The 27,563-nt window shown below is 40.4% G+C and overlaps 2 protein-coding genes across 8 annotated transcripts; one reads left to right on the top strand and one right to left on the bottom strand.

Moving 5' to 3' along the window:
* Window positions 1-343: 343 nt before the first annotated feature.
* Window positions 344-3,481, bottom strand: SYCE3 (synaptonemal complex central element protein 3). 4 transcript variants are annotated; one of them, XM_052705332.1, is made up of 3 exons: window positions 3,108-3,481; window positions 1,844-1,952; window positions 344-804 (listed from the first exon to the last, which is right to left on the bottom strand). In XM_052705332.1, exons 1-3 carry the CDS (start codon window positions 3,141-3,143, stop codon window positions 596-598), a joined length of 354 nt encoding a protein of 117 aa, XP_052561292.1. In that variant the 5' UTR covers window positions 3,144-3,481; the 3' UTR covers window positions 344-595. The 4 variants fall into 4 exon arrangements, with proteins under 4 accessions (XP_052561292.1, XP_052561294.1, XP_052561290.1 ...); XM_052705334.1 differs by having other exon boundaries at window positions 3,237-3,481; XM_052705330.1 differs by lacking the exon at window positions 3,108-3,481 and adding an exon at window positions 2,677-3,031.
* On the top strand, window positions 3,481-26,454 carry STYK1 (serine/threonine/tyrosine kinase 1). 4 transcript variants are annotated; one of them, XM_052705327.1, is made up of 10 exons: window positions 3,481-3,595; window positions 16,477-16,586; window positions 17,515-17,664; window positions 19,240-19,488; window positions 19,731-19,912; window positions 21,606-21,689; window positions 21,924-22,132; window positions 22,377-22,417; window positions 22,716-22,812; window positions 23,493-26,454. In XM_052705327.1, the coding sequence occupies exons 2-10, from the start codon at window positions 16,520-16,522 to the stop codon at window positions 23,695-23,697; spliced, it is 1,284 nt and encodes a 427-aa protein (XP_052561287.1). In that variant the 5' UTR covers window positions 3,481-3,595; window positions 16,477-16,519; the 3' UTR covers window positions 23,698-26,454. The 4 variants fall into 4 exon arrangements, with proteins under 4 accessions (XP_052561287.1, XP_052561286.1, XP_052561289.1 ...); XM_052705326.1 differs by having other exon boundaries at window positions 3,491-3,792; XM_052705329.1 differs by lacking the exon at window positions 3,481-3,595 and adding an exon at window positions 8,379-8,398.
* The last annotated feature ends 1,109 nt before the right edge of the window (window positions 26,455-27,563 follow it).

The following is a 27,563-nucleotide window of genomic DNA, read 5'->3' as shown; positions in this document are numbered from 1 at the left end:
AATTCAAATAAATGGCTGAAATTCCAAGGATATATAATGGAGAAAAAAAAAAAAAAAATTACAGATGAGCTACCTAATAATAAAATTCTGTTGATGAACACCTGGTAGGTAATCTCACATTAAACCTGCATGATGAATCTGCAAGTCTAAAATTGTTAATTTGGTAAAAAATGAATTATTTACTTTTCCTTGAAAGGCACATTGGTGTAGTTGTGTACTGCATACCCTCCCCTTCTCCCTCCACTCAATTTATGAATCAAAGAATTCCAGATAGGCATACTGACTGTGAAGTGAGTGTGATCTTCCAGGAAAAACAAAAAAAAAAAAAACAAAAAAAAAACACTTATAGCATCTTAAGTTCTGTATGCACATACGCTATACAAGGTGAGCATAATAAAAATTAGAAACATAGTTACCTTTTATCTTCAACAATATTAATATATCATAAAAATATTTCCATAAATGTAAACACATGCATAGTTCTTAGTAAGATGAACAGCAATTCCATGGTGTTTGTGAAAACTCCATGCCTGGAATACAAAAAAACTGGAGACTTTCCAAGCGATGCAGTTCTGCCAGCATGACTAAATTCAACTTATTCCTTTTTTTGCTCTTCACCTTTAGATTCTCTTAGCACTTCTTGCCATTTTTTCTCCATTTCTTCTCTGCAGTTCAGGAAGGCCTCTTCCAAGCGCCTCATGGAATTGGTCAGGTCAGGGTTGGTACGCATTACTACCATGTCATATGCCATCCAGGTTGCCTGAACTATAAACACAAGAAATACTACCAAGCCAGAAATCTTGGCTAAAAACACAGGGGGTGATAAAACAAAAAAATAAAATACATTATTATCAGTTCAGATTTTATGTTAGAGGCAGCCTGACATACAACAGAAGAAGCTGCCCACAATAATGCTCAAAATTAATAGATATAATAAATCTGATATTATTTCCTTATAAATGTCTCAAAATACTTCAGTATGGAAGTATACGGATGTATACACTGTAAAGTACGAAAGGGTGATGGACATTTTTACCTACAGTTTAGAACAAAGTGAGTAATTAAAAAGAAAGGCACTACAGGCTTTTTTAAAATAAATGAACTGAACCAAAGAATTCCCACCAGATCAGTAATGTTGAGGAAGAGGAAAGCAGTGAGGAAGAGGAGAAGTAAGAAGGCCACAGAATGGAGATGAAAAACTATTAAGAACAGTGAAACTAATGAGATCAATTCAGAAAAAAATAAGTATCTGATAAAGCAGAGGAAATTATTTCTGTATTTATTGATATTTTCCTTCTGTTTTTATCATAAACGGACTGTTGTTTTCTCAGCAACATTTGCAAGTTGCCACTAATTGCAAGTTGTTTAATTATCCCTTTCCATCTATTCATGTTGGTTGCATATAGTTTCTGATAGAACTGCTGCAGAAAATAAAGAAGAATATGCAGTCCCCACCATAGGTAAGGGACTAAGATTAAATTTGCAAAGGAATCTTCCATGTGACTAATAAATAATTAAATATCACACACTAACTTGAGTTACTGTACATTCCACCATTTTTCAAAATTAAATTTCATTTTATGTTTTTATCTGTTTTAATTGACAGTTACACACCTTAATATTATTTCTGTTCTCAGCCACCACTCTGAACCAAGCATGTTCTACTAACTTTTAGTTTGATTGCTTGCACTCCTTCTCTCAATTCAGGGCATTAGCTGATGGTGATTTTTCCCACTTACGTTTCTATGACATGGGAAAGTTCATAGCAATAAATATAAATAATACATCTTCAATGTCTTCACTCTAGTAAACAAATCCATGTTGTCTTAATAAAGACCTTTACCTGTCAGTTTTTCCATTTCCTCCAGAAGTTTTTCTAGGTCTCTGTTCAGGTCCTCTATCATCTTCAGCATATTGTCATAGTTTCTCTCTTGAGGTTCTTGTCTGGCCATCTACAAGGAAAGCAGGTGTTTTAGAATTTATTTTACTTTAAGGTGAGTTGATTTCCCCTGTTGAGGGAAAGCAACATTGCAGTACAGTTTATTATTTAAAATATATACAATTCTCAATTTAGATATGAATTCATTAAGAATGTGACCTGAAAGTAACCGGTTAACAACTGTCTGTTGCATGCTACTTATAATTCATTTTGAAATCATTTTCAGTGTTTCAGAGAGAATTACTCTCAATATGCTGTATTTGTGCCAAATAATGATTTTAGTATCTGCATCAAAGAGATAGACAATTTCATCTACTGTTCTGCTACAGTTGTCTTAAAGCCTCTCTCTTAAATATTCTGACACAGGGGAATCCCTGATTTCCAATATGAGCTGTAAAACCCCCACTCATGTCCAGTATTTCACACACACACGGTAGCACCAGATAACTGCACATACTAAATTCTCTAACTGTATATGCAGCTAAGCTGTGGGAGCAACCTCAGCTTAAATTTACTGAAAGCAAAATAGATCGACTCAACCTCATCACTGAGTTTCAGAACCTCGGTATTATCCGAAAAATGAGACCTTGCTTTTATTTCCTTTCCTGAAAACAAGGGATGGGGTGATACTATGGAAAGAGCTCCACTGTGGTAATTACATCACACAGTTGGCAAAGTTTTTGTCAGTTTTCTTTTAAATACATGTAATTGTTCAAATGCTATCAGAGGGTACCCACTTTCAGGTTTTTATTGTAGATAAATGTGGAAGAAATGCCACGAGTTACAGTGGATTTAAAGCACTTAAAGCACTTCAGATGAACGTCAAGCCTCATCGGGGTGCTTCGTGTTCAATCTTACTATGTAACCGCGCGCCGACAAAGCCAGGGCGCCAAGAGTCTTAAAAAAGTGGCCACGGTCCCGATTTCACCAGGACCTTCAGCCGGCACGGTGGCTGCAGGGCTCCTGGCAGCCAGCGCCGCTGCGAGGCCGGCCGAACACCCTTCAAGCAACAGCACACCGCCCGGACAGAAGGCAGAGCGCCGGCTTTGCAGATCCCTGCACCTTTGCGTTCACGCTCCGGCTCGTACCGCCTCTCCCTCGACCCCTCCGCAACCGACACGCCCGCCGCCCCGCCGCCGCCCAACCGATCGCCTGGGTTCCTCCCCACCCCTCCGAAGTCGCGTGCGCAGCGCGGTTCCCTCATGAGCCTAGCAGCAGGGACGGGCGGGAACGGGACACGAGAAAATGCTGTTCTGCCCTTCCTGTCCGCTCGTGCCTGCTCTGCCCTCGAGCTCACCGCCTCGGTTAATCTTCTGTTTCACGACAAGAAACACTTCGACGGGCAGTTAGGCGGCCGTGGGAAAGGAAGGGGAAGGACGCGGGGCTGGAAGTGGCGGTGCGGCCGGCCAGGTGTGACCCGGCGCCGCTACGGGAGGGTGCTCGCCGGTTCTAGCAGCGTCCTGTCCGCCCAGCCTTCCTTCCAGCGCGGTCTCAGCCGGCCCCGGGCCGCGTCAGAGCGGGCGCCTCAGCGGGCCCCCGCCGCGGTGCTCCCTGGCTATGGCCTCCGGTGCGGGCCTGGCCCGCTGCCTGCTGCGTGGTGCCTCGTCCCCGGCCTGCCACGAAACATAAGTGCTGCAGGAGGCCGGAGAGCAGGAGGTAATCCAACCTTACCTGTCTGCGGTTCCCCGGTTCCCACAGCCCTACATCCCCCGATGCTGGCGTCCTTCAGCCGCCCTGCCGCTCCGGGCCGGGGACCCCGAGCTGTTGCCGTGAGAGATCTGAAAATAGGTGCCAAGTGATGCCTCAAGCACAAACTCTCGAAGTTGGATACGTCTGCTTTCTTTCCTACAGAGGTACACCTGCCCGTCTTCATGATCTTTGTCTTTACAGTTATTGGAGAAGGTGTTTGCAGGGCTAGGCAAAGAAGGGCAAGAAATTTTACGATGGCTGAGAAACGAGGCACAAAGTTTGTCTGATTTGTTGATAATAGGCATTAAGTGGTATATAGAAGGCTGAGGGTCACATCCCTTTGAATGGCTCGCATCCCTGCTCATGTCCTATTCTCTATTCATATCCAAGCCTTACTATCTGCTTCTACTAGTATCCAAACCTTAAACTGCCCTCGTTTTTAAATAATGGAGTATATTGGTATTTTAATTATGTGTGAAACTTTCACTCATCTCTTGTTACCACTGCTCATTTCGCTGCCAGCTATTACTTATTGTACACCATAAGTAGCTAGTTTGAATATTGCACTCCATCCCTATACAAGAAAACTGGAATTTATCACAAAGTATTGTGTTGCTAAAATTTTGCAAGGTGTTGAAAGTAGGCAAAATCTTTCAAAACGTATGAAAGAAAAGATAAAACTTGGCTAACTAAGTTCTTGTATTACTGGAGGCAATAGAAAGCATTGTGAGAAACACCATTTTATGTTGTTTCGAACTTTAGTTTCCCTAAGCAGTCCCACTGCCGGCTGTCTGAGGCACAGTGCTCGCTGATGGATCCTTTGTTTGAAGTGGCACAGCCATTCTGATGTTTTCTGGCACCCCAGCTTCTGAATTCTCTGCCACTAAGCAGTCTCTCAGATGCAGCCACTTATGTATATGTGTGTGTTTGAATGTTCTAAGGAAACTCGTACTTGCTCTGGTATTGTTGTTATTTAATATTGCTCCCTTGCTCTGTGAAAATCTGGGCAAGCATTCTGCTTTCATGCAGTAATTTGTTCATGCATTTCATTCTAGTAGCTTAGTTATAGCTATTATAGCTATAGCTTTATAGTTGTTGCTAGTGTATAATACTATCCAGACTAAAATCCATTTGCAGTGACACTGGTAGACAGGAAAATGTTCAGTTTCAGAGTGTCTGATTTATTTGTCATTCTTATTGACTGTTCTTTAGGGCACAGTGATGTGTTAGAAAGTGAACTGCAGGTCAAAAATGCATTATTAAATGGAATAGTTCTTGAACATATTTTTATGTAACAGCGTTTCATAAAACTTTTGTGATATGTACTTTTTAGTTCTAGTAAGGTCTCTGTGGGTCTCTGTTGCCCTTGGAGTCCTGGAAAGAATCCATGGGATAACTGGATAAGCACTGATTTTGGGATGCCAAAGAGCAGATCCTTTCAGAAGAAACTTGCTTTCTGGACAGTTACTCGGAGTTTGCTGATTTTTGTGACTTTTCAGCCACAAGATAAGCTGTGTGGTTTTAACAGTGTCTTCAGGTAGGAAAAAGACTAAGTGTTTTGTGGCTGCATTTGCCATCAGACACCAAAGTGCATTGTAGAGATTACTGAGCAGTTGTGTGTGGATGGGATGGTTGTTTCATATGCTGTAGATGTCTCAGAGATAAAGAGGACATTTTTGTTAACAGAACTGCCACTCCACCAATTTCAGTGCACCTAATCATACTTGCATAAGGAAAAACAGAGGAAAGAACACAAACATTTAAACAGGCAGTGTTCTCTTTAGGGATGTGCACAGACAAAATAAATAACTTATAACAGAAGTTTGCATTTAACGGGATGAAACGTGACAGTAAATGTCTGCTGTCCCTTAACCGAACAGGAGGAAGGGTTTATGGACTAGTGAAGAAGAGTAGTCTGAGACCTGAACTCTGAACTGTTTAAATATCTTCTCCGACCAGTTTGACTGGGAGCACAGCAGAAAGATTAACTAGGGAAACAAAAAGGAAACAAAAAGCAGTGGGGGTTGCTACCTTTGCATATGCGTACCTTGAATATTAACCCCTTGCATATCCCACTTTTTTTTCTTCCTGCAGATGGGGTCTTTAGAAAACTGGGGAAGAAGGAGTGAAAGGAGGAATACTATCAGTTATTGTATTTTGAAAGCCTAATCCTAAATAGGAATTGGGTTCCTCTGAAGAGATTCCCCCAGCTGCCTTCACAAAAGGAGTCTGTGGAAAACATATTTCAATAAATAACACACATAAAAGAGGAAATGTCATTTTCAATATAGCCACTTATTAAAACAGGAATGGATTATAGGACAGATCCTGTGCATCTTCATGGAAAAAATAACAGTTGATGCAGGTTAGCACCAGAAAAAGAGGATGACAGAAACCAGAGCCTGAGCTTGAAATTTGCAGCTGTAGTGATCTTTGTAACTGAAGTAAATGCTCTGTCTGGAACATGGGTCTCCATGTTCCTGAATTCTTGGGCTGCACTGTGTGAAGAGGAATTGTCTTGGACAATATATAAAATACATAATGTAGCTAATGTATTTAAATACTTATTTTGTGTTTTTAAATATTTTTTATTAAAGCATTCAAAAAGGAGAGCAACAGAAACATGAAATCAGTGGGATATTTGACCTTGGTTTTGTGAAAATAGTGCATCAATGTCTGTCTGATTCAGTGAAAGAAGCTGCAATACTTGTGAGGTCTCAAGGTGCTCGTCAGAGAGTTTTGATCTAATTGTGCCCTTCCAGTACTTCAGCCTTGAAAACAGTTGTTCACAAATGTATGTACTGCCAAAAAAAAAAAAAAAATTGCTGACAAAAAGTAAAGCGTTATTGTTAAGTGAGGGATATTTTTCTCTGATAAGTTAGATCTCAGCATTTTATCCCAACTCAGCCACCTTCCTTCAGAAAAGCAAAAGATGCCCCCATAATCAGCATCCATACTTTGAAGGAACTCCTAGAACTGGTTCAATCCTTTGGCCATCATGAAATTCACAGCATTGCTGATGATTTTCGTGACTACTGATTTTGAAAGCTTTGCATGTAAATTTTCTTGTTGAACGATGCAGCACCATTTCATCAAACATGAGTTGCTGACAGCAGTTGCATCGCCTTCCAGTAACTTTTGTAAGTCCCCCTTTTTTAGCAGTTGTCGCCGGGGCACCATCAGTATCTGTACCAGACATGCTGACAAAGGTTAAAGAAAACTGCGCTAATGTAATTAAAGTAAATGCAGTAAATAAATAATTTCTTCAGTGACATTATACTTGTTATCAGTACCTCTCTTGAAAATGGCAAGCTGAGCCATGCCTGCAGCATCAGTACTTTCATGTGTCACCAAAGCATAAGATTTGAAATTACCAGCTTCACTCTCCAAATTTCTTTTAACAGTTTCCTGTTTCTTCAGTTTGTTTGACTATAGTCCAGTGCAACAAACTGATTCTAGAAAGGTCTGCTTTTTTATAAAGACACATTATATCTGCCATGCTTTTCATATGTTGCTTGTTAAACTCATTGTCAGTAAATGGCTGTGATTTTTTTTTTTTTTTTTTTTGTATTCAGATTCCCTACCACATAACTAGCTTTTACAATAGAGTCCATTTGAGTTGTTTGATTTTATGCTAAGGGATCGGTGTGCACCCTGAGCACAGTCAGAACATTTAGAGGGGAATTGCCACCAGCCTGATGGCATGGGGCAGAGAGCGGGCTGCATTGTGAGCTGTACTGGGCCACATGCAGGATGAGGGCCACAGGTTGGATGTGTGCAGTCTAGGGGATTTCTCTTCTCTTTTTTCAGGAGGCAAAACTCCACATCACTGCACTATTCATTAATACTGTTCTGCTCACTTCTGTCAGCCTATGTAGAGATCGAACAATGAAGAGATACAGTCCCAGTATTCACCATTTTGCACACTTAGACATTAAATACCAGATGGAAGAATAATACCAGAGTGAAGCTTGGGATGTTCTGCTCTGCATATATATTGATATATGGTCATTCTTGCAGATAAATTATCTATTGTGTTTCAGTATGTAACTTGACCTCTCTACCTCAGTCTTTCCTAAATGAATTAATGTACACAGCACCAAAGTATTACTACAAATAGGAATGGTTTGCTCAAGGAGTTGGTAGAGATCATATCATCTTCATGTCCTCAAAGCTATCTGTGGCATACTATTGACTATAAAATGAACTTTGTCTCTCAGTGTTAGGTCTCATGTTGTTTCCTCTTGTAATACAACAACTTTCCACTTGTGTGACATAGGTAAGCAAATAATCTTGTAGAGGCTTGTTTAACCAGGAGTCAGAAATCTGAAACATGAGATTTTTCAGCAATAGGCAGAGGCAGTCTTTGAGCTTATGTGGGGAGCCTGCAATCAAGCAACTGGCATTTAAATACAGTGGTTGCCTGGAAGAAAGTCCCCAGGGCAGAAATGCTGAGAAAATGAAATGCAGTAAGGAGTACACCTCACAAATTATTCAGGATTGAGAGCATTCGCAGAGCTGAATGATGTCCTCAGGCACATATTAACAGGACAACATCACAGGGCAAGTTCAAGAATATTGACAGATCTTGTTAGGGAGCTCAGGACATATTTGAAGAGGTTTTGTAAGTGTGCATCCATGATGGGATTGTGTAGGGAGCTGCAGGCTGGGCTACTGGGAGGACAGGGAAAGAGAAGTGACAGCAGAGCTGAAAAATGAAAGCAGAATGCAATGGACAGCCTGAGCGGGAGGGATACAAGGGACAAGAATGTAAGAAAAACTTGCATTGCTGCTGTCTGTTCTGTCATGTTTTTTATTAATCTCTTCTCCCTTTGCTCATTGGCCTGTTCTCTATCATGCCATGTTCCTGTTAGAAAGCTTTTTCAGCGTCTGGGTATTTTAGGGATTTTATACCATTTTTCTGTTCCGATAACCCTTTTTTTTTTTCTTTTTTTTTTTTTTTCCCTCTAAACGTGAAACATTAATATGGAGAGCATGGTTTCCGTTTGTTATGTTATTCCTCCTGGTTTGTTGTTTATCTGCCTTTCAAATTACACTCCAGGTTCCCACCGAAGGAGTCTTCGCCTTGCTCAGCTCTCATCAGTCAGATGGATCTGTTTCATGAGTTTGTCCCTGCCTGTCAACTCGTGTGTTAGACTTAGGATCTTTCTGGGGAGAAAACTGAAAGGAACTTGGGGAGTAAAGAACTGAAGCTGGGCGGGTCTGGGGCAGGGAAATGAGTGAGAAGGAAGTTAGTCATAAGAAATACAGCAGCACGAAGTAATTGTATTGAGTGGCCTTGGACAAACAAGGAAACATGTAAGCTTCAGAAAAAGAGAACTGCATGGCAAGAGAAGTGGTGTAATTCAGGTGAGAGAAAACGCTGCTGGAAGATGAGCTAATGAATATTTACATATCTGAAAAGACTTTTATTAACATTAATTTGCCCTAAACTGGGATATAACTGCACCATAAAGTCTATATGCCTCTGTATGTATATGTATCTGCATCTGTGCTTACTGACTGTATTAAGAAGTTACTGATATAGTAATACATTTCTGTGAGGGGGAGGAGGAGAGAAAGAAACTGAGATCTCCCCTATTTGCAGGTTGCTGTAGTGAAATAACTCCCAAACACATTTTGAACAGGGAGAAAATAATGAAGGAAGTAAGTTCAATTTAAAATTAACCTCAGTTCACCAGTGATGCAGTGCCTGTCTATATAAGTAAGTACATTCAGTGCTTGATGAAGTGATATGTGTTGAGGTATCGATTCAGAATTAATTGGCATTCGATTTCTTCATTGTTACTTGATTGTAAGGATGGCAAATAATCTATCTAGCTATTTCTGTGTATTTATATGTTTTCATCTCTCTGTGTGTACGCACACGCTATCGATTAAATTGTAAACAAAATCTCTGTTAAATGGACCAAGAATCATCTAAAAGTTAGGAACTTGTGAAGGTTTTAACATGGCTGTGCAACTGTAAAGGCAGATACAAATTGCGTTTCATAAGCCATTACACAGCAACATAATATGCCGTATTTTTATCAGCAGTGTTTTTCACAAGTGCTACCTATAGCTTTGGTCCTTTGAAAATCCCTTAATATTTTTTCTGTCCTGTCAGAGCTTTTGCTGTCACAGCATTACAGAGTATCAATATCAGATTTACAACTGTATCAGGTTCATACAAGGGTTTTATACAGGTTCAGTTCCTGGGAGTACCAACAAAATCAGAGTTCAGTCAATCAAAAAGGTATAGCATGGGTGGCACTACTAAAAGTGGTCTTTGATTTTGAAATACAGAAAAGAAAGTCAAAGGGAAGAGTACGCTTGTGTCTGGCATCCAGACTTCTCATATTCCTTCTCATTAGGGGCTTCAGGTTATTGTATGCATCTTTTTTCATTAATTTGTTTTTGTTTTTGTAATTCAAACTTTTGTTCTGCAGACTATGAGAAATAATATTTTTGTGGCATCATTTAAGGAGGAATGTGATCAATATGATCAAGATGTATGTTAATATTTCAGAAAATATACTAGGTCTTGTCTGCATCAGAAAAAAATATTTTTCTTTAAATCACCGTTCAGTTTCTGTGCTATTTCACAGTTCTGTAGTCAGAATTTTCTCAGGCTGCACAAATAAATTTGTGGGTTTTTGTGAAATTATCTAAGTTTAAACAAAGCTTAGCACCTTGAAATTTTGCATATCTCCATTGATGTAGTGCCAGTTTGAACTAACCTTTCTATAAAGGCACAGCAGTGCAGAGTGCTCTTCACTCACATTTCTCAGTGCAGTAGTGGCTGCTGACTTTGCTTGTTTTTAATTCTCCCTTCAAAGGAGTCAGGTTTGCTGTAAGTAATTCACCAGCTCAGATTGCGGCACGGATTACGTTATTTGCTGTTCTCCCCATGGTTTAGCTCTTCAAAACTTGTTGTCCTGATTTTCGTTCACTCCTTTATATGCTTTATTAGGAGCTAGCCTAGGTTTGTTGTTCAAATACCAGTTCTAATTTTGGATCAAATAAAAATATTGAATCAATAAATTATTTATTTAAAACACTATATTCTTATAAAACATTATGGCTGCTAGCTGGCACACAAGGGAGTTGAAGTACCAAATCTTTATAGCTGAGGAATTATCAAAGCAAATACAGCAAGCTGCAGAATATTATTGGTAATCTCTGTGCAGGACAGTGGTGAGGCATTCCTGGTACGTTAAGAATTGATCTGACCTGTTAGAATTTCCCAATCTGAAAAGCTGGAGATGCTGCTCAGACTAAGCAGCTTAGAGGTTCCCTAAGGGGAATGATGAGATGGCTCAGTGGGTCAGGGAAAACTTGCAAAGTTGCCACAATCTTCCAGGCTACTGGAGAAATTGTCACTAAAGTCTTCTGAAAGCAGAAGGGACAGGACATGCTGTCTAACAGGTGCAAAGCCATAGACATATATCCTGGCATCAAGTTGTTAGATGTGAGACCTACCAATTGTTTTCTGACTTGTTTTGGAAGCTACTGCTAAGCAGAATTGTCAGTGTTACAGGGAAGAAATGTATTTCACTGTTTGCTTTTCCATAGTGATTTTCTTTTGCAAATTTCACATTCAGTGTCTACAACTGCCAAGTTATCTGAAGCCCAGACACTGTGGTTTCACTGCCATTTTGGCATCTGCCATTTTCTAGTAGCTCCCCTCTCTTTTGGCTGCATGGCCTGAGCAGTGCACTTGCATATCATGTCTGTCTAGGCCACATTCAAAGGTCATATAAAAGAGAAATAAAATAATAAAAGTAGGACAAAAGTGGTGACTGAAAAGGCATGAGATTATGGATCTGCTCCTGCAAGAAATTAAATAGAATCATAGAATCATAGAATGGCCTGGGTTGAAAAGGACCACAATGATCATCTAGTTTCAACCCCCCTGCTGTGTTCAGGGTTGCCAACCACCAGACCAGGCTGCCCAGAGCCACATCCAGCCTGGCCTTGAATGCCTCCAGGGATGGGGCATCCACAACCTCTGTGGGCAGCCTGTTCCAATGTGTCACCACCCTCTACGTGAAAAACTTCCTCCTACTATCTAACCTAAACCTCCCCTGTCTCAGTTTAAAACCATTCCCCCTTGTCCTATCACTATCCACCCTTGTAAACAGTTGTACCCTCTCCTGTTTATACGCTCCCTTCAAGTACTGGAAGGCCACAATGAGGTCTCCCCAGAGCCATCTCTTTTCCAAGCTAAACAAAGCCAGTTCCCACAACCTTTCTTCATAGGAGAGGTGCTCCAGCCCTCTCTGTCATCATCTCAGTTCCCCTCCCCTGGACCTGCTTCAAGAGCTCCATGTCATTCCTGTACTGGGGGCTCCAGCCTGGATGCAGAACTGCAGATGAGGCCTCACAAGAGCCAAGTAGAGGGTAACAATCACCTCCCTCTCCCTGCTGGTCATTGCTCTTTTAATGCAGCCCAGAACACAGTTGGCCTTCTGGGCTGCATGCACACACTGCTGGCTCATGTCCAGCTTCTCATCCACCAGGACCCTCAAGTCCTTCTCTGCAGGGCTGCTCTCAAGGAGTTCTTTGCCCAGTTTGTATAAATACCTGGGATTGCCCATGGGCCCATTTCTCCAGCCTGTCCAGGTCCCTGGCTTCCCTTCCTTCCAGTGTATCGATTGCACATTCAGCTTGGAGTCATCTGCAAACTTGCTGAGGGTGCACTCGATGCCATCATCTATGTCACTGATGAAGATGCTGAAGAGCACAAGTCCCAAGACCAGCCCCTAAGGGACACCACTTGTGACTGGCCTCCACCCAGAGACAGAACCATTGATCACAACCCTTTGGCTGCATCCAGCCAACCAATTCCTAATCCATCAAACAGTCTGTCCTTCAAATCCATGCCTCTCCAATTTAGAGAGAAGGATGCAGTGAGGGACCATGTCAAAGGCTTTGCAGAAGTCCAGGTAGATGGCATCCAGCGTCCTTTCCCCATCCACGGATGCTGTCACTCCATCATAGAAGACCACCAGATTGGTCAGGCAAGATCTGCCCTTGATTAAGCCATTCTGGCTGTCTTGGACATGCCTTAATACAGATCCTAGGAGGATCTGCTCCATGATCTTCCCAGGCACAGAGGGTGATGCTCTCCAGCCTGTAATTCCCCTGGTCTTCCTTTCTGCCTTTGTTAAAAATGAGAATAATGTTTCCTTTTTTCCAGTCACTGGGGACTTCGTCACAGCCATGATTTTTCAAATATGATGGAGAGTGGCTGGGCAACCACATCACCCATCTGTCTCCGAACCCTGGGATGGATATCATCCAGTCCCATGGACTTATATACATTCAGTTCCACGAGGAGGAATTGGACTTGGACTCGTTTCACTATTACAGTGGGATGGAATTCACTCCCCACACTTCACCTAGAGTTTCAGGGTCCTGGCAGATATGGGAAACCTGACCACCCGTGAAGACTGAGGAAAAGCACTCATTGAGTACCTCAGCTTTTTCTATGTCAGAAGAAGCCAGCTCCCCATTACTCTTCATCAGAGGGGGAACACTCTCCTCGACCTGTCTCCTCCTGCCTACGTACTAGAATCCCTTCTTGTTATCTTTCACATCCCTTACCAAGTTAAGTTCCGTCTGTGCCTTGGCTTTCCTAATCCTATCTCTACATATGCAGACAACAGCCCTGTATTCCTCCCAGGCTACACAACCCTGCTTCCACTTCCAGTACGTTTCCCTCTTTTCCCTCAGTTTTAGCTGCAGGTCCTTGCTCAGCCATGTCAGTCGCCTGCCTCCCCTGCTTGACTTCTGCTGGAGGATGGAGATGTGAGAGTACCCAAGTCCATGTACATTCTATCCTTTTCCAAAACTCTCAGAAGTAGGAGAAGAAAGCTACGCTTAACTAGTTATTAGGCACTGCACACTTCCCATGCCCTGTTTTCAGTCCAGATAAGGTTAATAAACCCACCAGCATTTGGTTGATGCAGGCTGAGTCACAGTTGCATGCCCAGAGTGGGATGGGCACTCTGGCAGGGCATGTGGCCCAGCATAGCTCACAGTGCAACCTGCCCTCTGCCATCGTGGCAGCAGGCAGCATAGTGAGCTGTTCCAGGCTTCATGTGTCCTGATGGCCATGGGTTACACATGCCTGACTTTGATAATATAGTGTCATTGCTGTCTAAGTAGTCCTGAGGGTTATTTTCCTGTGATGCCATCATGTCCCTTCATTCCTTTTTTTAAATCTGTGTGCATATGTCTAAGAATGAAAAGAGTTAGGAACATTCCTCTTAGGGTGGTGCATGTGTTGCTTTGTCTGCATATGTTATAGCCAAAGTACTTTAACTTAGTCTGCTCGCTTCCAGAGCATACCTGAAAAACGTAGAGTTATTATCATTAACTCACTGTGTAGCTACACTGCTAAAACTAACATTTTAAGAATTAAAGGAAAAAAAATCCTTTCTGCAATATCTTAGAAAGCAGACATAGTCAGTTTTCTTCTTTCTACTACCTCTCTTATACAAGAAGTTTTCCTCTAAACTTTAAGCATGCGATCAAACTCCCTAATGTTTTATCTATCATCAACTTCTATAGAGCCATTTTAGTATTAATAAGTATCCCATGTTACTATTCACATTTGTCACAATTATTTTGAGTTTATTGCATAGCTGGGGGGGAAGGGGAGGGATGAAGTACTTATGAGAAATAAGTCAAAAGATTGTGGACAGTACTGTTTGGGAGGATGCTGAGTCTTAAACCTTCAGCAAAGTTCATAGGAAACAGTGGCTAAATTATGTCTTGCCTTTCTGTCAGTCATCAGCATTCCCTACGTTGATTCTCACAATTTAGAAATAGTACTCTAGGTTCTCTGCTGATGAAAACACCCTTGCAGCCCAGAAAGCCAACTGTATGCTGGGCTGAATCAAAAGATGCATGAGCAGCAGATCAGTGGAGTGATTCTGCCCCTCTACTCTGTGCTGGTGAGAGCTCCCCTGGAGTACTGTGTTTAGATGTGGAGTCCTCAGTGCAGGAGACACACAGACCTCCTGGAGTGCATCCAGAGAACGGCCACAAAAGTGATACATGGAATGGAATGCCTCTATTACAAGGGCAGGCTGAGAGAGCTGGGTCTGTTCAGCCTGGAGAAGAGAAAGCTGCATGGTGACCTGATAGTGACTTTTCAGGTATCTAAAGGGGAGCTACAGCAAAGAAGGGGGCAGACTCTTTAGCAAGTCCATGGTGATAGAACAAGGGGAAAATGGTTTGAAGCTCAGGAAGGGCTGATTTAGATTAGATATAAGGGAAAAAAAGTCTTTTGAGTGTGGCAAGACACTGGAACAGGTTACTTAAGTGTTGGAGTTCATGTCCCATCCCTGGACACTACCAGGGCAAGGCTACGTAAGGCCCTGTATAACCTGATCTAGCTAATGTGTTGCTGTTCATTGCAGGGCAGTTGGACTAGAGGGCCCTCAGAGGTCCCTTCCAACTCTAGTGGTCTTATGAAAGTCTATGCAGCACCACAGAGCCTATTCCTATCCTGTAACTTCAGTCCTCAGTAAAGATATTATATGTACTGTAGCAGTGTGGCATCTTCTAAGACTTTTACACATTCTCCAGAGAATGAACAAAAACACAAACAGCTTGTATTGAAAAACAAATTTCTACAAGGATACTTTCCCTTTGTAGTACAGAACAACCAAAATTCTACCTCAAGGATGTGTTTTGCAGAGCCTGCAGCTGGTCTGCAATCCTGGCACAGCAAAGTCATGAGTCTAACCCTGCCTAAGTGAGGTTGCACTTGTGACAAGTGTATATATATATATATATATACATACACACACACACATATATATAAATATCAATAGATATAGATATATAGATACAGATATATCAGGAGGCTTTGTAGGTGCAAGTTGCAAGTGCTAAGGGATTAGTACAGTGACAGCTGAAGTTATACTGGAAATGCATATGCTTGCACAGATTGTGTTTATCAACTGCAAATGCACTCCTGTAGACAGCAGGAATCCCAGGTGTTGTAATTAAAATAAGTTATAGACCTAGCTACACAGAGTTGTCAGTACTAGAAAACCTTAATGATAAGCCTTTTTTTTTTCTTGTGTTAGTGGAGCAATAGCTGGAGCTGTGAAAAGTATTCTAGTCCAGAACAAACATTCTGTATACATGTTTCTGATTGTTATGGATCAGAAGATAAAAGGCCAAGTCACTCTGGTATCTAGGAAAAGCCAGATTCTTTAAATATAATTGAGTTAGTGACTGTGAATGTTTGTGCACATGCCGACCTTCAGGCTTGAGATACCAAATTACTTGTTGTAATGCCATAATGTAATGGAAAGTACAGCAACAATAGGGGAGCAGCACAATCCTACGCTCCAGCAAATAAAAACAACCTAAATGCAACAGCCATAGGCACAGAAACAAAGGAAGAAAAACTGCTTAACTTTAGAAGGCCTCTAGCACACAGAGATCTCCAGCAAGATATCCTTGTTTCCACTGCCAACCCTTTAATGAGGATTGGGAAGGGGTGAATCCTGACCAGAATCCTTCTGGTCACTCAGGTGAATGCTCCCTTGGGTTGACCCTGCCTTCTTACCAGGTGCTCAATTGCTACTCTTGTGTAGTAATGCAGAAGAGGGTTAATCTTAAGTTCTCATCAGGCATGTAGTCTGTGGTTCATGGGATTTGATAGTGGATATTCCATATAATTCCCTAAGCCTTGAAGTCCCTGTGCCTCTTCTTCACACTACCTCTGAACTTAAGGGGTGGAAATATTCATATTCTGCTTATTAATTGTTTAATAAAGCATCCTTCCTTCTCATAAATTTTATTAATATTCTTCATATCAGCTCAGAAGACAGAGGTTGGAGATCTGATTGCTTGTAATTGAACATGGCAGGAGATGTGAAAAGATTCACACGCATGCTACTGGAATGCAACAGCAATGACAAGCTGTGTGGTAAGATTCACTTATTCCTTTAGGCAGTATTTTTCCACATAATGAGCAGCAAGGCCAGCTTTGCTAAAAAGGGAGCAAGGTCTTTCCCCTTCTCCACCTTTTTGTGGCATGGGATCATGCCACAAAAGAGGATTTGACAGTGGAAAGTCCTGTAAAAATCCCAGCCTTTATAGCTGTCTTGGATTATTTCTACTTTGAATTACACATAAAAATGAGGTTAAGACCTCATAACATAGTCAGTAAAGATTCTCTTCTGCTTTCTTAAGGACCAATTTTGTGAAATTTCGATGGTCACTGTGTCATCTTTGAAACTGAAGTAGTGCCTTGTCCCGTGCAAAAATATTACCACCTCCAAATCTGGGGAGAATCTGCAACTCCTTATTAATGGCAGTGTCTTTTGATCAAACTCCAAAGCAGGTGATCATGCCCTGTTTTCTTTAAATTGCTCCCTATATTTTTAATTGAAGAAGCTGAACCTGTGATTTCACTGTTGTGTAGATTTGTGATGGCATAGCAATGGTCAACTCTTCCCAAAGCCCTTCTATCCCTCTGCCAGGGCCAGACACGTTTCAGTGGTGGATGATACACTCATGACTAAAGTTCCTTGTCTCTGTACTAAGTCATCTAAATAAGTGAATAAGGCATCTGAATAAGCACAGGTGTCCTAGTGGCTTTATGAGGTTTAAAATTTTCAGCACCTTTGTGAAGCAACATTTGAGAAACAGGATTGCAGCACTAGAAAGTGTTCAGTTGCTGTTCTAAGAAGCAGCAAGTGGACAGACACAAACACACACTGTCAGTTGGAACAGTTGCACCCTAAACAGTTTATTACTGCCGTGTTTTATAGAATTGGTGCACTCTTAGCAATGCTGCACACAGTCCTCAGTGCAGTGCTCCTTTAATTCCCATTTTCTTTTTCTGCTTATAGTTGTGCGTGAATATCAGACTGAAGTGATTGTTGTCCCAGCTCTCCTTGTGGGTTTTTTTGTCATTCTGCTAACTGTGATCCTTTGGCTGCATTGCCGAGGCTTGCGAACAAGAACAAAGCGGGAGGAATCATCATCATCTGGACAACAAGGTAAACATCACCATTTTAAAACTGAGGAAAGAGTATTGATTTCAGTAGCCCTAAGTCAACAGCTTGAGTTGTTAGACAATAACAACTGTTTTTGAAAATCCTGGGTGGTATTCATCCATCTAGAGAATGTAAGAAAACTGGGGAACCTTCATTTGTCCAACTTCTGTTAGCAATAATAGAATCTGCAGTGCTGAGAGATCTGAGAAAACCTAAACCAGCATACTATGAAGGTACTATGAAGATCTCCAAACAAGTGATAATATCACTCGAGAATTGCAAAGTATATTTATGTGATAGCCTTTATGGATGCTCCTGCAAGCAACAGGGATAATTACAAATGAAAGTTTGTATATAATAATTTTGGATATATATCACACCTAGTTATCCCATTTATTTATTATCATTTACGAAATTTCATCTTAAGCTGATTTATCCTACTTCCTATGGGGACAACAGAAAACAGAACAAGGAGTGGTGAGAAGGAGAAAGGGTTGCCATTACTGCAAGCGCATGCTACTATGTTGAAATGAAACTCTAGTTCTGAACTGATTTTTTTTCCATACAGGAAAAAAAACCTATGTTAAGGGAAGTAACTGAAAACCACGATAAGACGTAGATGGGAGCACTCTCTGTGTATCTCTTTCAAAACTGACAGTATCAGAAATAGCGTTGCCAGCAGGAGCAGGGAAGTGATCATCCCTCTGTACTCAGCACTGGTGAGGCCGCACCTCAAGTACTGTGTTCAGTTTTGAGCCCCTCACTACAAGAAAGACACTGAGTCCCTGCTGCACGTGCAGAGAAGGGCAATGAAGCTGGTGAGGGGTCTGGAGTACAAGTCTTATGAGGAGTGATTGAGGAAACTGGGAATATTCTGGAGAAGAGGAGGCTCAGGGGAGACCTTATTGCTCTCTGCAGTTACTTGAAAGGAGGTTGTGGTGAGGTGAGGATCAGCCTCTTCTCCTATGTAACTATTGATAGTACTAGAGGGACTGGTCTCAAGTTGTGCCAGAGGAGATTCAAGTTGGATGTTAGGAAAAACTTCTCGAAAAGAATGGTCAGGTGCTGAAATAGGCTGCCTAGGCAGGTGATAGAGTCACCGACCCTGGAGGTGTTCAAGAAACACTTAAATGTTTTACTGAGAGGCATGGTTTAATGGGAAATATTGGTGATAGGTGGATAGCTGGACTTGATGATCTTGGAGGTCTTTTCCAATCTTAGTGATTCTATGATTCTATGATTCTATCTGGTAATAATAGAAAATGGTAATAAAAGAAAATGGCTGTTTCTTCAGCACAAGAATCAATTACAAATGTGCCTTATCCAGGAAGAAAGTTTGCATAGTTAAATCCAGTAGAGATCTCCAAACTCATTCTTTAATTTTGTCAATTAGAGAATGAGATAAATTCCTTTACCTCTTCCAGATCTGGGATCAGTAAGATGCAGCATTTCTTTCCTTCCTCCTGATTTCCAAAAATAGCGTGGACCAAAATCAAAGAAAAAAGAATAATTGGCATTGCCACTTACTACAAGGGCTCATGTCTGTTTTTGTGTTTCACATGTATTTGGTTTTGTCAGCGAACAACAAGAACCAGCAGGAATCCAGTTCACAAGAGAACCACTGTATACAGCTGAGCGAGATATCTACAGAGATCCTGCTAAGTTCTGCATCCTTGACTCTGAAAGAACTGCAGATGCCACGGGAGAAACTCTCACTAGGCAGTCTGCAGATAGTAAAACATGGCCGTAATGGGAGCTTCTACAGAGCAAAACTGGAAACTGGGAACTCAGGGAAGACTAAGAGTGTCATATTGAAAGCCTTACAAGGTAAAGCAAGGAGAACCCAGTTTGGTATAGATCTGTGTGTCAAAGACATAAAGTTGGGCAGAATTTTGTAATCATTACTGGCCAAGATCGAGCTGTGTTCAGTAACATACTAATATGTTAACTAGTCCACTGTAGTGGCACTGTAGTAGTATCAAAGAAGACTGCTGTTATTTCAAGCTAATTGCCCTGTTCTTTGGTGCTTCCTGTTCTTTGCTTCCTTCAAATTTCTCTGATTCTTTCAGATCTGGTTAGTCCCCAGGAAGTAAAGGATTTCCTGGGAAGGATTAAATTCCATCAAAATCTTGGCTATCATGAGAACCTGGTTGAATTGGTTGGATGCTGTGTAGATCGATTCCCACTTTATATGATAATGGAAGATGTAACTCTTGGTGACTTGCTAAAGTTTCTATGGACATGTCGTAAGGTGAGTCAAAAAAAGTGATGGTAGCATATCTTCTTCAAATGGCTCATTTCCATATCTGTGTGTAAGTCATAGAAGATTCTTTTCATCTCTTCGTGCATCCAGCTGTATCAGTCTAAATCATTTTCATCCCCAAAGAAGCTCTATGAAGTTCTGAACTGGAAAGAGCCAGTGCATTTCTAAATAGGTGTGTTAAAGTTTGGAGAAGCTGACATTTTGTAAGAAGTCTGACTTTGCAGGCCAGTGGAATTCTTTGAAGGGTTAAGCAGGCATTGGGAAAAGTGGTACACTGACGAATACTTTTTTCCCAAAAGTTTTAAATGGAGGTTCTACTTTAAAAGCTTTTAGAGCAACAGAGTAGTTTTGAAGATGGGGAGAAAGTCTTTGAATGATAACTAAATGATTAAAAGACAATTACTGGAATACAGGTGAGAAAGGTCAGTACTTGTACTGGAGGGAGTCACCCCTAGCTCTGCTAGGAAATATACTAGGACCTGGTACTTTTCAGTGTGTGTGTCAGTAGCCTAGCAAAAGAGTTACAAGTGAGGTCATGATAGGTGATGAGAATAGCAAGGGCTTGAGCATTTGCAGAAGAACCTTGCTAAATTGAGTGACTAATCAATAAAAAGAAACAGATAAAATTCAGCATAGCTAAAAATGAAATGATACACATGTACAAAAGCAATCTTGACTTAATGTACATAATGATGGCCTATTGCTGATGAGATGTGAAATCATGGGACTGATTCTACGTACACATATACTCTCATGCAGAAGTTAACTGAAGCAAAAAAAAAAAACAAAAAACCACAGACATATTTAAAATTAGTAAGAAAGGCATAGAAACAAAACACTATTATGTCTCTGTATAAATCTGTCTTTCTTCCACATCTGAAGTTTTAAATACAGAGAGATTGCTTTCTGTTTTGTTCAGCAGAAAGACAAGGTGGTAACAAATTAGGCTAGTAAGTGCCATGGTCAAAGGAAACTAGTGGAGATAGCTCGTCACAAAGTGGGGATTTGACTATTGGAATTCCTGTTCACTGAGTGCTATGGATACAGAAGCTTTTTACAGCTTCAAGACAAGACTTAATAAATTAATGGAAGATAAGTATGAAGGTTACTGAACATGTTGAGATCCTAACCATTTTGGGAAGTCCTTAGACTGAAAATAACCAGGGGCAGAAGACTACTTAGGAAAAGCAACATATGCTTGTTTTGTTTTTTCTCTCTGACTTGGGTATCCAGCCAGGGTCACTCTTAGAGGCAAGAGAGTAAGAGATGGGTTGATAATCTCATCCCAGATATTCATTTGTGTGTTACAGGTGTGCTTTTCTAATTTGCTACAGTTCTTTCACTCATGTATGAATTGTCATTTTCCACTGTCATTCTGCTCATTTTTGTCCAAGCTATTAAATTATTTTCCATTATTCAGTTTACCCACCAGTCTCAGCTGTCCTTATCTTACCCAACATATCATCTATCGTGAACATCGCCCATTCATATGCCCTTATCTTTCAGTCAGTTTATGACTAATCTGTGAAATTAGCCAAGGAAGCTAATTATAATTAGCTATATAGCTAATTATAGCTACATAGCAATTATAATTACATAATACTCATTTTACGAGATTGAAAGGAGACACATTCGCCAGCACCTTACATCTGTAACTCAATGTCTACTCTTTTGTCTCTAGGATGTAATGACAGTGCATGGTGTCCCCTACGACCTCACTGAAAGGCAAGTATACGAAGTTGGACAACAAGTTGCAGCAGCTCTGGTAAGTCTGCTCAGATTTACTCGGTTTTTTGCTTCTTGTTTGACTGTAACACAAGCTCACACTTAACTTAGGCAGTGAGGATGCCATTTGTTAAAATTGAGCCAAATATATTCATATTGATTTGGTGGGCCTTCACCTCTGTTCTGCACTGTAGAGGATGGGTGCAAACTCATTAAAAATTTCTGCCAATTAGAATTACTTTTAAAGTGATCATAATCTCTTCCAACTTTTTAGGCTTACCTTGAGGAGAAGAAGTTGTTCCATGGTGACATCGCTGCCAGGAATGTCCTACTTCAGCACAACTTCACTGCCAAGCTCTGTGGTTTTGGGCTGGCCTATAAAGCTCATACATATGGTGCCAGCTTGGTCACAGAAATGGTGTCAGTAAAGTGGCAGGCACCAGAGCGGCTTCTAAAGGACCCCCCTAGCATCAAGGCAGACATGTATGATTTTATTTCTGAACTAGAATTTCGTCTGTCTGTCAGACCTGGCTTTTCCACTTCTTTATGTATCATTATTTCATGTCCTGAAGTTCACAGCAAGACTTAACTGTTCTCATCACAGTGCTTAACTTTTCATCTCATACCTTCTCATTTCTGCATAACACAACTAATCATTTGTATGTGTTTAACCTAGCTAGCTTGCTGGAACAGAAACTTGCTATTGCTTTGTTTTCTTTTCTTACAGATGGTCTTTTGGAATTCTGCTGTATGAAATGATTACATTAGGTAAGAAAATGTAATAAAAAAAAAATTAAAATATAGACATTAGCAACAAATTAACAAGACCAAAAATCTGAAATTTAAGAATGCAAAATTGAGGCTAATTTAAATAATAAGTGACCTGTTTTTTTTTTTTTTTCTGACATGCAAAACTCATGACATTTGTTTTTAGGTCTTCTGTCAGTGTGAACTGAAAGAACAAGAGAATAGATCTTATTAGGCAGAGATGTCATTCTTATACTGGAGCTGCTGTCTGTGACCTTTACCTTATAGCTTTTCTACTGTTTTCTCTCTCACCTTCCAGGTGATCCACCATATCCTGAGGTCCGACCTTCTGACATCTTGCCATACCTGCAGAGACGAAACATTATGAAACAGCCCTCAAGCTGCCAGCAGGCCATGTAAGCCACTCATTTTATGTACAGTTGAGATACTCGCAGAGATAAATGGAAATGCGGAATGCAAAACTGTATCTTAAAGAAGATTTCTAAGTCTAGACTGTACAAAACTGCATCTTCATAGTTGAGAGGACTTGTTCTCATGCCTGCCACATCTTACTGGGTTCTCCTGCATGAAACCTCTACTGCCACTCTTACCTGCTTTGAAAATTGTTCTTGTTTCTGCTTTCTTTTCTGCCTTTAAATTTTTTTGCTCCACTGCTTCTCTGCAAGGTACAGGACTATTCTAGAGCAACCATTCTCCTAAGTGCTGAATGATCTCTGAAATGAACGAAGCAACCACAGGGAAGATATGAAGCATTGTGTTTCTTCTTGTGAAGACTTTTAATGTTATTATTTTTTTTAATATTGAGGCTTTTTCATCGGTAGGATACCCAGTTGCTGTTTCAAAAGGAAATATGAAATGTAATCATTTCACCTTTTCCCATACTCAGAGATGGCATCCTGGCAAACAGCTGAATGCCTGCCTTTTTCCCCACACATTATTATGTAGTTACAGGTTTTGCTGAAAGAACTTTCTATGAAGCAGAAAAAAGAGGAGGTCTCTAGATGTTTCACATATGAGATAAAATTTTTGTTGGTATTTTTCATTTCCAGCTCCTCTCTACTTCTTCATCTTACAGGTACAGCATCATGAAGTCTTGTTGGCAGTGGAATGCAACTGATAGGCCTTCTCCGTCAGACCTGATCCAGAGCCTACAAACAGCTATGAAGACCAGTAATGACCAGAGAGTTCTGCAGGTTCCTGAGCTAGTGGTGCCTGAAATCTATGCTGATATCGCTGGTGTTGCAATGGACAGTTTAGTGAGTGACTATACTGTACTTTGAAGGACTCTTTCTCATATTAGTAAAAGAGAGGTCTCTATATTGCCTATTCAAGACACTTGGCAAACTCAGAATGAGATGTTTATGTATATACTTCAGATGTGTCCTCCACACTTGAAATAATGAACTGGTAGTAGCAGTACTTTTAAATCACCCTGCTGATACCATTTTGACAGTGGTCATTTCAAAGCAAAATGGATTTAGGAAGCTGTAGAAAATGCAATGAGAAATTTGAGTTTTAGGTTTTTTGAAATCTCTATCCATTTTTCTTTCCCATGAAACTGCATCACTTGAATATTCAGAAGATGAGGTGTCCAAGAGGAATACGCTCTTGGGCACAATCTTATTGGAATATGTGGACAGAGTAGGTAACAGAAATGGATGGCTTCCTGTCCTGCCAACAGTTCACAGGCTGGTTCAGCCCAGTTCTGTGACTAGCAGGCTGAGGGTACCCACAGACCCATGTCCTGGGACAGGGAAAAGGGTGGGGAGATGGGCCTAAAAACAAACAGCGACAGTAATCTGAGGAGAAACAAACTAATTTACTAAAAATGATATCAAAATGCAAGATAACACGGTATAATGTAATATAACACAGTGTAATTGGAATTGAGGATAATAAATCAAACAAAATGAGAGTGTCCAAGAACTGAAGGCCTTACTCTAAGTAAGCTAAGGTGATACAGTACCTGCAACAGAGATGAGCCAGAAGATCAAAAAAGAAGGTCCTGTAAAAACTGCAAACAGTTTTTATTTTTCCCTCTGAGTAGAAAACAGTAACAGAACAGCAAACAGTTTTTTGGGAGATGTAGTTCCTCTCTGGGACAGGTACCCAGAACTGGAGCATTAACTCTTTAACTCCCAGTACACTACATGATGTTATGATGTGGAATACTGATAACAAAAATCATAAAACCATGACACTGTGCATTATTTTCACATTTGCTAAAGGCCTATGTGATTAACTTGCATTATTGCCTGTTAAGTGCTCAATAAATGTCTGCGATCTCTCCAGAGCTTTGCATGAAAGAATAGGCACTGTATATTTTAAACAAAATAAAATGCTTACATATCTGTGACTACAGAAATTTTTAAATTGAAATGATGCATCTCCACATAGAGTGTGCTTTTTCTGTGGTAGTGATGAGATTGAGTGCATACTTGTTACAAATGGAAACTGCTTCAGTCATAAGGGAGAAGCAACAGTATGTTTATTGAAATCATATAGTGATTTAGCAATGCTTGATTGTAAATAAGACAGTGATTTAGATGGCAGAGTACAGTGACAGAGATGTCAAAGTACACTTAATTCTTTACTGCATAAAGGATAGGGTTATACAACTCATCCAGAAGACCTTCCTGTTGAGTCATGAGGTTCATAATGCAGCCCTTTGCTTTCTTAACACCTTGAACAACAGAGGTAAAGAGCCTGGGTGCAGCTGCATCTACTGCTAGACCCAAACTTGGTCAAAGGTTTACATCTAAGAGCTTGTATGTGCACTGTCAATCTAAGATACAATCTTAACAAGGGTAACAAAGCTTACACAAACTATTAATCACTTACTGAAGTTCTGTATCAGCAAGAAGACACTTGTGATCAGGATGTAAGGGATCTTTACAGCAAGTGTAAACTCAAGAGCTGTCTCTACTCAAAGGGAGATCCTATCATGCAGCTAGCTGCCATGCAGAGAGTTCAAGTCTTGCTTGGCTGCTCACTATTTGTGGGATAAGATGGTTGACTCATAGCTGTATTTTTTGCCACGTGCTCAACTGGCCCTCAGCTGTTGAACAAAGTATCTGCCATCAGTTCTTTCAGCACCCAGTTTGAGGCAGATTTGTGTTCGTTATCTGTCTTAGCAAGATTCTGAGTGTAACTAGTATTGTGCTTGCTATCTGCCTGAAAAGGCCCTATGTGTAACAGTCAGAACAAAGGAGGAAGTTGTGGGAGGGCACACTATAACGATACTCCAAGATAAAAGGAATATGATCCCATCCTTATCACAGGGAAAAGTTCTTACTGACCTCAAGTTCTCAGGGATGGTTCTTAATTAATCATTCCTTTGAGCAGAACAGGTCATTTGTGCTTCTTTTTTGAGTTGCAAATTGTTGGGTTAATAAATGTATGTTTTCTTTTAAGGGAGGAGGATATCTGGTTATAGTTACAACAGCTATTGTGAAAATAGTGTGGAAGTAGTAGGAGTACACCAAAAAAGAAAGGCTGAATTACAATAAAACAACATATGAGGAGGATAAACATGCATAGTGATTGCGTGGGAGTAGACTGTAGGCTATACTTATCTCTGTGATGACAACTTTGGTATAAAACTTCTGTACTGAGGATGCAGGTATTTGATATTACCTTCTTAGCTACCATATGACAAGTGTGACAGCACGTAGCATTTTGTGAATATTGTGATGAAAACACAGCTGATGTCTAAAGGAAACAAGTCAACCAGCCTACTGAAAGATGTCTATTGTGCTTGGCTTGCTATGAAGAAGAGTTGCATGGAATATTCTAGCTGCAAATGGCATTAGCCTTCAGCATTAATCACAGGAATTAGAAACTGAAAAATTAGAAAAAGTGGAGCGAACCATTCATGCAGGTAAATGTCATCAGTATACTTAGAGAGAAATAATTTTGCAGTTTTGGTTTATAAAAAAAATCCTGTACTGTGGAGAAAGTGTTCTAGTTTTGCGGATGAACCACCTAGGACCCACAGCTATTACAGAAATGAAATAAATATCTTGCCTCTCTGTGTATATTGGTTCTTTGCACACTGGGTTAAAATACTTAAATTTTGGGACAGCACATCTACTTCATAGTCTCACGTATAAGCGTCACAGATACTTTGGTAATCATAAGGAGAACATGAATTTGTGCTCAGTGAGTTGCTGGGTGGGAACTCAAGGTTTAATTTAAAATGCTCATGTGAGAAATTTTCTGTATGTATTGTTCTTCTAAGCCACGTATATTCCATATTCCATGCATTGATCAGTGGATTTGTTTTTGCAAAAGACTTCAGTGGCTAGGGTGACCACACTGGTGACTTATGTGAGTGCACGTAATTTGGTTACTCATGTTTTGCTGTGCAAATGCCTTCTGCAGAAAAGTGAATAGTGCCCACACTAAGACTTGCCCTGGGACATCTGAGTAATGGAAAACCCAGTGGAAATGCCCGTGTGTGTTTACATAGGGCAGACATTTGTCTCTTTAATTAAAAAAAATGTTTTTGTTTTTTGTTTTCTTTTTTTTTGCTTGTTCTGTGTTTATACTTTACAGTATAACCGCACAAAGCTTATCTGACAATATCTGGTTATTCGTTTTCACGAATACGCAAATTTTTGTAAAAAACTGGCACTTGAAAATTTTTTGCCTTCATTTCAGGGGAGGCAAATTCTGCTTGTGAAATGATTTTTATCACCTGACTTCTGTTTCCTCTTTCTGACTTTGCAGTGCCTCAGAAGACTTTTTTTATCTAATTACTCGTCACTTTGAGCAATAAAGTTTTTTCTTTTTCTTCTTTCTCTTGTAAAAAATAAAGTAGATGCACTTTAAAGGAACGGTTTGATTGTACCATGTGAAGAATTAACATTCACTCAGTATCCCTGCAATTAGCATGACCCTTGTATGAAGTAGAAGAGCATAGCAGCGCATAGAAGACTAATTACTGTCAGTTACATTTCTTAGGTTTCAGTCTTTCATGTAGTTGAATCCTTGATATTTTCAGAAGAATGCTTGCAGCATCCTAACAAAAACAAAACTAGATCTTGTTTGGCATGTAGAATGAAAAGATGAAAAAAAAAGGCTATATGGAAAAAGCTTATCAATGGCTCTTCTAAACGGGAACGCTCACTCTAGAGGAAGTCTT

Source organism: Tympanuchus pallidicinctus, unplaced genomic scaffold (assembly GCF_026119805.1).
Source record: "Tympanuchus pallidicinctus isolate F22 unplaced genomic scaffold, pur_lepc_1.0 scaffold55, whole genome shotgun sequence".
NCBI lineage: Eukaryota > Metazoa > Chordata > Aves > Galliformes > Phasianidae > Tympanuchus > Tympanuchus pallidicinctus.
The sequence above is the reverse complement of the archived record's forward strand: the minus strand, read 5'-3'. Positions and strand labels throughout refer to the sequence as shown.